At 36.9% G+C, this 14059-nt stretch overlaps 1 protein-coding gene across 16 annotated transcripts in view; it reads right to left on the bottom strand.

Moving 5' to 3' along the window:
* Window positions 1-14059, bottom strand: part of TDRD5 (tudor domain containing 5) — an 85226-nt gene that overhangs the window by 46087 nt on the left and 25080 nt on the right. For 15 of the 16 annotated variants that reach the window (XM_086343572.1, XM_086343577.1, XM_086343581.1 and 12 more), the window contains 2 exons: window positions 8264-8347; window positions 4130-4186 (listed from right to left, as the gene is read on the bottom strand). In XM_086343572.1, coding sequence (XP_086199698.1) covers window positions 4130-4186; window positions 8264-8347 — 141 coding nt within the window. The remainder of the gene's footprint in view (window positions 1-4129; window positions 4187-8263; window positions 8348-14059) is intronic. The other variant, XM_086343567.1, reaches the window with a different exon arrangement.

A 14059-nucleotide genomic window follows, 5' to 3' on the forward strand; every position in this document is an offset into this window, starting at 1 on the left:
CTTTTGATTTCTATCCAGTTATCAATTCCAAACTATGTATGGAGCCCAACATTGGGCCCAACTCCAAGCAAATAAAAAAGGTGCTATTCTCTCCTCTCTAGGTGCTGACTCCTTTCCAATTTCTGCCTGCTTTTGAACAATTTCTAGAACTTCAGAGTAATTTTGTATATTTTGTCCAGAATTTATAATAATTATCATCAGGACTGTTCCAATGTAGGCTACTCAGACATATTACCTTAATTTATTTGCATGCCTAAGTTTCTCACTAGATTTCAAAAATCTTAGTGACAGAGCCTTTCATACCTGGATACCCAGTGCCTCCCTCATTTCCTTTTGACTTTCACAATGTACCTCATTTTTATCTACTGGTTTTCTTAGGGCATCAGCTGTTCCATTTTTTGTTCTTGTAATCTTTGAAGTTTAGCCTTCATTTCTGAAATTTTTTTTGTTTTATTTATAATTCTTTCCTGAGTACTTTCCTGAATACCCTTCACTGTATTCCCAAATTTGTATAATTCAGATTTATGCTGTTCTTTCATGTTTTGTATCACTTTATATTTTTGAAAAAGGTTTCAGTTTTTATCTGTATTAGGGACATGTATTTCTGACATGCTCCTATTATCAGTAGATATGCTGTTCTATTATTTAATCTCTTTTTTAATTCAAACAACAATGCAATTTGACCCAGAACCTCTTCTGCTGCATATTTTACGTGAAATTCATTTTCCTGACTTGTAGGACATCATTCTGGATTACTTTCTGCTTCACAGAGCTCCTCCTTCCATTGTTTTTGTAAATTGTTTAAAAATACAGTAGGTTAATTTAGAAATTTCTTGGCTCTTTTCCCTTAATACTACTTACACCTAAGACTCCTCTTTTTCTTCTGTTTGTATCCTGCTCAATTTTTCAATAGTGTCTGTAAGGGAGCTCTGGCTGGTCAGTTTCAAGAATTCACAGGAGCTATGGTGCTCCAGCCCCATTCAACTCTTACTATGAAGCACTTTCTGCTATTAGGTCAAAATAACACACAGTTTCAGTTATAGTTTTCAAAATGGCTTGCTGTACATTCTAGTGAATGAAGTAAAATGAAGTGAAAGTCGTTTAGTCGTGCCCGACTCTTTGTGATCCGTTGGATTATACAATCTATGGAGTTCTCCGGGCCAGAAGTGAATACCTGATGGCTATTTTGTAGTTCTTCTATCTCATAGATCCATTAGGGCTCCTGTTTTCTCCTGGCACAGACACTGATATCATGAGGCTTTTGTGGCGGCTGCTGATTACTCTCCAGCAATTATTTGCAGAGATATATTACCTAGTTTTGTTATAAATACTGTCTTTGGATTTTCTGTTTGGCCATCTAGTTCTCTATGTGGCTTCTAGCTCTCTATGGGCTTCCCTGGTGGTTCAGATGGTAAAGCGTCTGCCTGCAATGTGGGAGACCTGGGTTCGATCCCTGGGTGGGGAAGATCCCCTGGAGAAGGAAATGCAACTCACTCCAGCATTCTTGCCTGGAAAATTCCATGGAGGGAGGAGTCTGGTAGGCTACAGTCCATGGAATCACAAAGAGTCAGACACGACTGAGCAACTTCACTCACTCACTCTCTATAGGTGGCACTTCAGGAAGATCCAAAACCTACGCTGCCTCTGCACTATCTTCCTTCAAGTAGCAATTTAACAAAAGATCCTGAAAGAATGGCAGACTGTTGTCCAAGTATTTCAAGAGGACAAATCACAAGGTAGCTTTTATATCATGTTGGATAAATAAAGGCTTAGTATTTCTACAAGTTAAAATAAAGATTAAATTAAATCTATACTTATTATATATTTTTAATAATAATGTTGAATTTCTGCAGAAGTTTGTTTACTAAGAAAGGCAAAGAGCTTTCCTGTAACATTAAAAGGTTTGTTTTACAGACTCACAGAGAACAAACTTATGATTACCAGGGGCAAAAGGTATGACTGGGGTGGGGGGAGAGATAGGGAGTTTGAGATTGACATATACACACTGCTGTATTTAAAATAAGTAACCAACAAGGACCTACTGTACAGCACAGGAAACTCTGCTCAATATTCTTTTATAACCTAGATGGGAAAAGAATTCGAAAAAGAACAGATACATATATATATATATATATATATATATAACTGAATCACTTTGCTGTACACCTGAAATCAAAACAATATTGTTAATCAACTATACTCCAATATAAAATAAAAAAACAAAAAATCCTGTTTAAAAATGGTTTGCTTTAATTTCTCCAAAATTGTTGACTTGTAACCTTAACTCCATGAATCTTTAATACAGGAAGCTACTTTTGCTAAAACATTCATGGTAGGAAACTATTCACTTTGAGTTGTGAACCTGGCATAGGAAGTTTATTTTTACCCATAAATTTTGTAATAATTAAGTCATATACTATTACTTTATTACTCTATTTTACACTTTATTCTGTAATTTCATTATTAGATAAATGACTTGACTTCTTAATCCAAAAGATATCAAGACTGTTTAAGCTTTCTCTCATGGGCCTATTTGAAATAAACTTTGAGGCTTTAAAGGAGTCATTGCTTTCATTCATAATGTGAAATTAAATTTTCTGCATTAAGGAAAGCTGCGTGCCGAAGAATTGATGCTTTTGAACTGTGGTGTTGGAGAAGACTCTTGAGGGTTCCTTGGACTGCAGGGAGATCCAATCAGTCCATCTTAAAGGACATCAGTCTTGAGTGTTCATTGGAAGGACTGATGTTGAAGCTGAAACTCCAATACTTTGGCCACCTGATGCGAAGAGCATACTCATCTGAAAAGCCTCTGATGCTGGGAAAGATTGAGGGCAGGAGGAGAAGGGGACGACAGAGGATGAGATGGCTGGATGGCATCACCGACTTGATGGATGTGAGTTTGAGTGAACTCCGGGAGTTGGTGATGGACAGGGAGGCCTGGCGTGCTGCAATTCATGGGGTCGCAAAGAGTCAGACACGACTGAGCGACTGAACTGAACTTGAGGGGTGATGTGTATCTTTTCTAAAAAAAGCTTTCTTCTTTTTCTTTTACTATGACTTTTAACATTTACCAAACAATTACTATGCAGCAGGCACCGTTCTAATTATTTTAAGCCATTTAAACTTCTTTACAAAACTGTATCAAGTAGATAACATTATACACATCATCTGTAAAATAGCACATAGAGTTGATCAATCAATCATTACGCTCTATAGTATCTCAAACAAACTTGTTCATATGTACAAATATATGATAATGTTCATGGTATAGCAGTTAAGAGTTAGTATACTGAAGTCTGAAGCTAGGCTCCTAGGATTTCAAACCCTGGCTCCACTCATTACTGGCTACCTATTTGGTAGGCAAGTTACTTTTCCATGCCTCAGTCTGATGTGAAAACAAATGGACTACTATAAGAAAGGCATTCTGAATAGAGCCCACCACACCTACCCCTTTTTTAAAATTAGGCATATGGCAGTATCTTAATTGTCATTCTGCAATGTGATTTTTTTTCACCTAACATGATGGGTTCCAAAAATGATCCATGTTGCATGGGTGAGCTAAATCTTGACTGCTTATTTTTTCTACTACATATTACTCCATTATCTCAATTTATTTATCCATTCTCCTATTGATAGACATTTAATTTACTCCCAGTTTTAAACCACGCTGCAATGTATGTGTCATATGTATGTCTTCATGTGCACCTTTAAGAGTTTCTCTAAAGTGCATCTATAGTAGTGGAACTCCAGAATTATCAGGGGTGCATTCTGTCAAGTAAAGTCATATTGCCAAAGAGGTTCTGTCCCACAAGCAGCGCATGAGGTATCCTATTTCTCCATATCCCCACTGACACTTGGTATTATCAAACATGAGAAACAAATTAACTCTTATACTAATTATATAAAAATAGTGGCAAAGATATTCTTTCTATGTGTAAATAAGTATTTATTAAAAATCTTATTCTTAACTCTTTGAGTAAAAAAGCAGCTACCAAAAGGCAAAACAAAATGTTTAAGTTCTAAAGCACAGACTTGGAGGATCCAAGGAGTAGCAACAAAATTTCCATCAAGCATGAGAAATATATGCAAGCCATAAAAAACCATGATTAGTGAAAAAGAGCTCACTCACCTCAAACTCTCTAAGCAATTTAGAAATAAGCAAACCCTCTGGAAACCTGGATACAACCTAATAAATAAAAAGTGAAATACAATATAAATAGACACAATGGGAATGCTCGGTGACAAAATATCAAAATAAGAAAGTATAAATTTACATAGCAACAAAGGCAAAAATAACATTATTATTAAGTGAATGAATTAAAAGGCACAGTAATTTTTAAAAATCAGCTTCTAGTTTTAAAAATAACAACTCAAAAAAGGCAGTGAATTCCAACATTTCCAGAGCTGAGAAATCATTCCTGCATAGAACAGCAGTGCCACGACTCCTCAGGAATTCCTAGAGTTCTTAGCTCAGCTAACATATTTAGCTTTAGCTCATGTAAAATAAATATTCTATGGCATAATTTCAAGCATTTTAAAGAGCAGAAAAGAAATACCATGGACACTACAGAAACACTGGAAAACACAGTTAAGCAAAGATACTGGCCATTGTTGTCCACATGCACACAAAAATATCTTTAATATGAAAATCAGGTCATTGCTTCTCTAGATTTTTCATATCATCTCGTAGACTTCTTTCCATACCAGTAAATATGGATCAACATGTTTACTAGTGAAACTCAACTGGCGACTGTGGGGCTCTTGGGCACAGAAGTCTTTCCACGTCCCCCATTTCTTGTAGGGAACAGACTCTGGCCTCCATGACCTTCCCTGAGTTCCAAAGAACAAATCTGAACAGTTGTCAATCCAGGAAGGGACAGGGTAGATGCAGAGTCAAGGGAGGAACAGTCAAGAAACAATAGTGCAGCCTTGAAACAGGGTCCTGCTTTCTTCTCAAGGGACATACATAACAATGTCTTTAAGCTCTTTATAGAATTAAAACTCTATTTCAGTTTTGTTGACTATGCCAAAGCTTTTGACTGTGTGGATCACAACTGTGGAAAATCAAGAGATGGGAATACCAGACCACCTGACCTGCCTCTTGAGAAACCTGTATGCAGGTCAGGAAGCAACAGTTAGAACTGGACATGGAACAACAGACTGGTTCCAAACAGGGAAAGGAGTTTTTTTCTTTTTTTTATGTTCCAATTAAAAGCTGTCTCTTTATTAAATACCCACAAAGTTCCAAACATTGTACAAAATGTTAAAACATTTATTCATACTCTTTTGAAGAAAAGTTGCCTGTTCTGCCACACTCATTTTTGCATGATGTTGACATTTTAGCTGTATATGTCAAGGCTGTATACTGTCACCCAGCTTATTTAACTTATATGCAGAGTATATCATGAGAAATGCCGGGCTGGATGAAGCACAAGCTGGAATCAAGACTGCCGGGAGAAATATCAATAACTTCAGATATGCAGATGACACCACCCTTATGGCAGAAAGTGCTAAAGAGCCTCTTGATGAAAGTGAAAAAGTTGGCTTAAAACTCAACATTCAGAAAACTAAGATTATAGCATCTGGGCCCATCAATTCATGGCACATATATGGGGAAACAGTGACAGACTTTATTTTGGGGGGCTCCAAAATCACTGCAGATGGGGACTGCAGCCATGAAATTAAAAGACGCTTACTCCTTGGAAGAAAAGTTATGACCAACCTAGACAGCATATTAAAAAGCAGAGTCATTACTTTGCCAACAAAAGTCTGTCTAGTCAAAGCTATGGTTTTTCCAGTAGTCATGTATATATGTGAGAGTTGGACTATGAAGAAGGCTGAGCACCAAAGAATTGCTGCTTTTGAACTGTGGTGTTGGAGAAGACTCTTAAGAGTCCCTTGGACTGCAAGGAGATCCAACCAGTCCATCCTAAAGGAAAGCAGTCCTGAATATTCACTGAAAGGACTGATGCTGAAGCTGAAACTCCAATACTTTGGCCATCTGATGCAAAGAACTGACGACTCATTTGAAAAGACCCTGATGCTGGGAAAGATTGAAGGCGGGAGAAGGGGATGACAGAGGTTGGAAGGCATCACCAACTCAATGGACATGAGTTTGGGTAAACTCTGGGAGTTGGTGATGGAGAGGGAGGCCTGGTGTGCTGCAGTCCATGGGGTTGCAGAGAGTCAGCCACGACTGAGCGAGTGAACTGAACTGAGAATTAAAATTCAATATATAGAAGGTGTCAGCATTCTTCATACCAGGAAAGACCACCTAAGCCAAACTAAAACAACTAGAGAAGCTCATTAAGATTAACCTCACACACCCCTATCTTATCAGCAACCCCACCCTTGAAGCACTGCCTTAAAACTCCTCACCAAACTCCCTGGGTTGGGACACGGTTTCCAAGGCAAAAGCCCACACTGTCTCCCTTTGCCTGGAAAAGCCATAAAGCTGTTCTTTTCTACTTCACCCAAAACTTTGATTTGGCACAGGTGTAGAGAGGCTGAGCTTTTGGCAACACTAGCTATAGTTTTTCAAATATTCAGTATAATTAAATTTATTTAATCAATTATTTATGGTTATTTCCTATCTCTCATCATCACAAATACCACATAATTATCTTCATATTTGCATTCTGCATACTTATACAAATATTTTTAGGATAAATTCCTAGGAGTGGACTTATTCTATCCCAGTAAGGTACAAAAAGCTTTCTGTTTTCCAAGACTTTTCCAGATACTATATATCTTATTAAAAATTCTAACTCAAGCTTCAGGAAAATATAAAGTAAAAACTATTTCAAAATCCTGTGACCCAGAGACAGTTATTTGTTGCATTTCAGAACACATCTTTTCAGAAACCTTTCTATGCCCACACACACTCATATTATTCATGATTTTACATGAAAAGACAATACTAAACAAATTATTCTATAAATCCTGTTTTAAATGTCCAACAATATGTCAAGAAGATACTTCCTTGTAAGTTAATCAAGATAATATAGAAACTTTATGAGCTGCATGATACTCCCTAGTTGAGTGGATAATGTAAGCAATCCTTTTTCAATGAACACTTAAATTTTGTCTAATTTTTTGTTACCATAAAAAAAGTCATATTGGACATTCTTAAATTGTTGGACACTTAGTCTAATGTCGAAGCAAAACAACAGGGGCCTGAATGCACCAAGGTTTTTGCATTTCTAATAAAACCACAACAGCTGAAACAGAATAAAATAAGGCAGTAAAAGCTGTAATGGCACTCTGACCATTCAAATCACAATTAATAGCTCCCACCAAAATTTTGGGCTTCCCTCATGGCTCAGCTGGTAAAGAGTCCGCCTGCAATGCAGGAGACCCAGGCTTGATTCCTGGGTCAGGAAGATCCCCTGGAGCAGGAAATGGCAACCCACTCCAGTATCCTTGCCTGGAGAATCCCATGGACAGAAGAGCCTGGCAGGCTACAGTCTATGGGGTTGCAAGAGTCAGGCACCACTGAGCGACGCACACACCAAAATTTTAAGTTTACATACCCTTTGGCCCAATACATAACTGCTAAAGAGCTTTCACAAACTAATAAGGAAAAACAATAAATTAGGCCAAGGGCATGAACAGGCAATTCACATAAGAAACATAAATGGCTATGAAGCACACGAAAAGATGCTCAATGTAAAAATCAAGAGGTATTAAGTTGAAACAAGATGATTAGATAGTGTCATTTCATTGTCAGTGGGAATGTAAATTTGATCAAACCTCTTAGAGGGCAATTTAGCAATATTTATCAAAACCTAAAATATTCAATACCTTTGGCAACTCTACTTCTAGGTAAATGTTCAAGGACATTAACTGCAGTATTTTTTAATAGCCAAGACTAGAAATAACCCCAAATGTTAACTGATAACATTATACAAGTGAAATATGGTATATCAACACAATGGGATACCATGCAGTATTCAGAATAATATTTGACATACATACATATAAAACTGGTATTGGAAAGACCTTGAACTGCAAACAACGATTTAAGGGGAAGAAAAGAGAATTTATGGAGGAATTACAGTTTCTTAATAACTACATTTAAACTTTTAATTAATTCTTTTTTTATGATCTTAAAAGATTAGCCACTCCATTTGCAGTATATATGAAAAGATCAAGAATAAATATAAAACTAAAATACTTGTAAGCAAGTAAAATTAACCATAAATGATACCTAAATGTATGATCAATTATTCCTATCCATTTCCCAAATACAAAAAGTACTTACAAATTTTATCTTATGTTTCAGTTCTGGATTAATAGTCCCTCCAGGTCCAATTTGTGCAATAACTGATTTGAAGGTATTCTCCAACTATGAAAAAAGGGGGGGAAAAGTTCAAATTATAGTCAAAAAAAATTTTTTTAAGTCAAAGATAAATCTGAACAGTAAATAAAGGAAACATCTATCAAAGAAAACATGTTTCAACCAAATAGACTATTGTTATTAAGAAACACTGTAACATTTCATACTTTATAAAATATATTCAGAGTAGGTGGACTCATTATAAGACTAAACATTGACATTTCCCAGGATAATTAGCATTCTCCATATGTTTAGAATCTTCAAATACAAAATCCCACACTCTTACCCAGAAAAGATTCTTGTTACTAATTTTGTTTATAAAATTATTCAGTGTTTATTAAACACATTAATGCAGGGAAGAGATGGGATGAATGAAGGTCCCTGGGAGCCAGGGTAGTGGCGGAATGTCTCGCCCTAAAGAGCCGGAAGGTGAGCTCTTCCACTGTCACAAAAATAAAGGAGGAAAGGACCAGTACGGATTCAGAAAGGCTCTGTAAACGTAGGGTCAGGAGGTGGAGAGAGTCACCACCTGATAGCTTCAGCATTCCCTTTTTGAGTTCAGAAGCAAGGCCCACTCAACAGCATAAAAGGGAAGGGAGCTCAGATAGTTGAGAAAGTAGAAAAATAAAGCTGAGGAAATAATGGATGGTTATTTAAACTCATCAAGTAGGGAGTAAAGATAGGTGAGGCTTGAGTTAAGACAGTAGGGGTCAGAGGATTTTAGTAGAAAAAAGTCAATGGTATAGAGAGGTCCCAATGGGGTAAAAAAAAAAAAAAAAAGAAAGAAAAAAAGACACTGCATGGGAATAATTGAAAAAATAAGCTGGAAGCACAGGAGGCTAGGAGTAGACAGTATCATAGAGCATAACCAGACACCAAGGTCCAGTGAAGAGCCACGTAGTGGAGACCTGAAACAGAATGAAAGATCATGAAAAGAGAAAAAAAAAGAAAGACCATGAGTTATATATAAGCTGCTAAGTAAATGTAAAAAAAACACACATATACATATATATACACACACATGTTAGAAAAGACACAAAAGTATAAAGAAAACTACCTAAAATCCTATCACATAAACACAATCACTATTTGTTTTTTCCTTTTAAACTTTTATTTTTTAATATTTCTTATTATTATCTCTTGGCCTGCCATTACTTACAAGGTATATGAACTTATAAGGTTTCTTCATCTGAAAAATGAAGATAATCTCTGTCTCCTAAGGTTGAGAGGAAAGTGGGATCTGGGAAGGGGGGATTCCTAAGACTGTATAACTAGCTTTCACAAAATGCCTCAGCCTTTGGTCTTAGGTTTATATTTCTTCCGGAACTGTCATGAGATAATTCTCTAAAGCTCTTCCAGTGAACAATAAAAGAATCTAAAGATAACTGATTCTTCACATCTCAACATACTCCCACCATTTGAAGATTCAATACAACAACTTATTATCACCAAGTCAGGTATTTCAGGTGACAAAAAAGTGTCACCTTTGACAGCGTCATTCCTCTCAAGACACTTACAATTAAGTAGAGAAATGAGATAAATGCATAAACAGCTATAACCTTAAGGCTGACTCTGTGTGTGTGTGTGCGTGTGTGTATGTACTCAGTCCTGCTGGACTCTTATGACCCCATGGACTGTAGCCCACCAGGCTCTTCTGTTCATGGATTTCCTAGGCAAAAATACTGGAGTGGATTGGCCATCTCCTCCTCCAGGGGGTCTTCCCTACCCAGGAACCGAACCTGTGTCTCTTGCACTGGCTGACTGTTAGCGCCATTAAAGAAGTACAAGAATGCAGAAGAACATATTATACCAAGTCATACAGAAGGCTTCCTTTTAGGAAGGCCTTGAAGGATGGAGGATATTGTAGAAAAAGGTGGCAAGGTGGGTCAAGGAAGGTAAAGGAACTTGATAAACAAAGGAGAAAAGAATGCTACAGTTTGCCTGAAGGCATCAGAGAAGTAGTAGAAAACTGAAGAAAGCAGGCTGAAGCCATAGTGTGGCAACTCCTCAAATGCCAAGCTAAGGAGTTTTTCTTGGTGACATAGACAAAAACTGGTATCAGAGATTTTTAGCAAAGGAGAAATATTTTCAGAATTTTAATCTGGCAGCAGAAAATTAGACTGGTGCAGTGCATGACCAGTTAAAACACCATAACTCTCAGGGCAAGAGTTTTAACCAGGGTGCCAAGGGAGTAAGAAGAGAAGGAGGAGATAATCAAAAGAGGATTTCACAGAAACTAGGGAAGAATATAATAGGAAGGAACCGATGATTCTACAGGGATGAAAAAAAAGAGACCAGGGAAACAGCCTCAATGACCTCAAGTTTTATGCAGAAAACTAAAGGATCTTAAAACACAGAGGCAGATTTTTGATGGCTTTTAACCAATTCCAAGAGTTTGGGAAACTAGGAGAGAAGTAGCAGGACGGTGATTATAAGCATGAGTTCTCTCTATGGAGCGTGGCTTGTGACACAGTCAGCAAACTATGGCCCGTGGGTCAAAACTGGCTAAGAACTGTTTCAGCATTTTCAAACTGCTGGGAGGAAAAAAAAATTTAATTTTTGTGACACATGAAAATTTTATGACATTCAAATGTCAGTGTCCATAAATAAAGTTGTATTGGAACATGGCCATATTGACTCATTCATATAGCTTTTTAACTTATTTACTTTTAATTGGGCAATAATTGCTTTATAATATTGTGTTGGTTTCTGCCATATATCAACATGAATCAACTATAGGTAAACATATATATCCCTTCCCTCATGAACTTCCCTCCACCTCCCATACCATCCTACCCTTCTAGGTTATCACAGAACACTAGATTTGAGTCCCATGTCATTCAGCAAATTTCCACTGGCTATCTAATTTCACATACAGTAATGTGTATGTTTCAATGCTACTCTCTCAGTTCATTCCGCCCTCTCTGTATTCACAAGTCTGTTCTCTACGTCTGCATGTCCACTGCTGGTCTGCAGATAGGTGCGTCAGTACTGTCTCTCTAGATTTCACATATATGCATTAATATACAATATTTGTCTTTCTTTTTCTGGCTTATCCCTGTATAATAGGCTCTAGGTTCATCCACCTCATTAGAACTGAGTCAAATGGGTTCCTTTTTATGGCAGAGTAATATTCCATTGTGTATATGTACCACAACTTCTTTATCACTCATTCATATACTGTCTAAGGTTGCTATGAGGGCAGTGATTGGTAGTTATAATGCAGATCATTAGGCCCTAAAAGTTTCAAATACTACCTGGTCCTTTTGAGAAAGTATTTGCCAAGCTTGGGTTAAGATGTCAAAATGACAGACTCTTAGCTAAGAACAGAATGCATCTCAAGATAAGAAAAAAGAGTTTTTTTGCCTCAAGCTAGAAGACTAAATTCTGCTGACTTTATACTGAATGGGGTGAGGTAGATCTATTAAAGTCCAAGTAATCTTGGAAATATCTGTAAGGAGAGGTTAATAGTTACAATGTGCAAGGGCGGGGAGTTAAGAGTAGAGGTAGGGCTTCCCTGGTGGGTCACCGGTGAAGAGTTAGCCTGCCAGTGCAGGAGACACAGATTTGATCCCTCATCTGGGAGGACCCCACATGCTTCGTAGAAACTAAGCCTGCGGGCCACAACTATTGAGCCTGTACTCTAGAGCCTGGGAATGGCAGCTACTGAAGCCCACGAGCCCTAGAGCCCATGCTCAGCAACAAGAGAAGCCACCACAATGAGAAACCTGAGCATTGCAACAGGGAGTAGCCTCTGCTTGCTACAACTGGAGAAAAGCCTGTGCAGCCAAAAATAAATTTAAAAAAAGAGTGAGAGGCAATCAGTGATTAACATGAAGAAAGTAGTCAAGAGGGGACCCTGAATTCAACAATGCTTTAGTCTCAGATGCCTACACACCAAACAGAAAAAAATGGACAATAAATCAAGTGAACAAAGGATTATAAAAGGGGATAAAGATGGAAAATAACCCATTTTATATATATATATATATATATATATATATATTCAGATAGGAGCCTACAGGACCCAAGAAGAAGCAGAGAAGAGCTCTGAATAAAAGATACACTCCTCAGAAAAATGGACAAAGATATGAAAAGGCAATTGATTTAAAAAAGTTAACATGAGCTAGCCAGTAACAGAATAAAAGTTCAACCTCTAATAAACAGATATTAATAGTCACATATGGTTATTTGCCTATCAAATTGGAATATTAGTTTTACAATAATGCTCATTTATTCACTCAACAAATATGTACTGAACACATACTACGCACTTCACATTGTACTCAGCACTGAATATACAGGGGTAAATAAACTAGGTATGATCACTGCCCTCATGGAACTTTCAGTCTAGTGATGAGAGACCACCAGTCATATAACTACATAATTACAATTATGATAAAGATTATGAAAAACCCACAGACTTGTCATAGAATACTATATAGCATCAAAGTGTCAAATACTTTGTCAAATATAGTGTCAAAGAATACTATACTTGAAAGTATTAGGAAAGCAATGGGAGATCTACCTTAGACAAGGGTTGGTAAGGAGGGAGAGGTCAGGGGACAGTGTTCGGATGAAGCATCAATTTATACTGAGTACTAGCAAAGGTACAAATTAAAGCAGCCCATTCACAAGCATCTTATGTGAATGTTAACTGAAACAAGTTTTATGGAGGACAATTAACTACACACATCATGAGTCATAAAAGTACACATTTCTTTAGATATAGTGATCAGTGGTGGTGGTTTAGTCACTAAGTTGTGTCCGACTCTTAGAATCCCGTGGATTGTAGCCTGCCAGACTCCTCTGTCCGTGGAATTCTCCGGGCAAGAATACTGGAGTGGGTTGCCATTTCCTTCTCCAAGATGCAGTGATTACTTATCTAGAATTTTATCCTATGGAGAAACTGAGGGCTTGTACAAATTTGAGTAAGATTTTCAACAATAGGTTATGTTTAATAGCAAAAATAGCAACATCCTAAATCCCCAAGTTAAAAAATTATGGCATATCCATACTGCCATTAAAAATTATGTTGTACTGCAATATTTAACAATGTGGAATATTCATAATTCATAATCCTGACTTTAAAAAGCAAGTCACAAACCTGGACCAGAATAATGCTAATTTTATTTTCTTTAAAAGAAAAAGTCAACGTTTCTGGATAGTAAAAGAATAGGTGATTTTCATTTTCTTCTGTGCTTTTCTGTATTGTAAATCTTTTGCAATCAATTTGTATTACTTTTGTAATAAGAAAGTTTTGTAAAATGTAAGACACCTGGGTGATATTTAGAAACTTGAGGGTGGAAGCATTTTGGAAAGAAGATGCATGAAGCTAAAAGCAGAAAGAACAGAAGTAACATCTTTAGAAGAATATATTGCAGACCGTTTGGCCATATGGTAAAACATTAATACATTTCTGATTAAGATCATAAAACTGGCACAGACACACACACACAGAAGTGATGCTTTCAACTGCTCAAATATTTGCTAAGTATCTCAACTGACTAAAAACTAGGTAAGTATGGAATCTGACTTGCCATACTAAAAATTTCATCTGAACTCATGGAAAAAATAGGCAGGGAAAAGCTACTCTATGTTGACCAGAAAATGTACGTTTCAGAGAACTACATAACTGTGTAACATATCCAGTTACTTGTTGAGGTTACTCTTTCGAGACAGTTGAGCCAGGTCACCAAGTAAAATTTTAAAAAGTTTCTT

The sequence above is a fragment of the Bos grunniens genome, chromosome 16 (genome assembly GCF_055505025.1).
Source record: "Bos grunniens cultivar Pamir isolate PY7600 chromosome 16, Bosgru_T2T1.0, whole genome shotgun sequence".
Taxonomy (NCBI): Eukaryota; Metazoa; Chordata; class Mammalia; order Artiodactyla; family Bovidae; genus Bos; species Bos grunniens.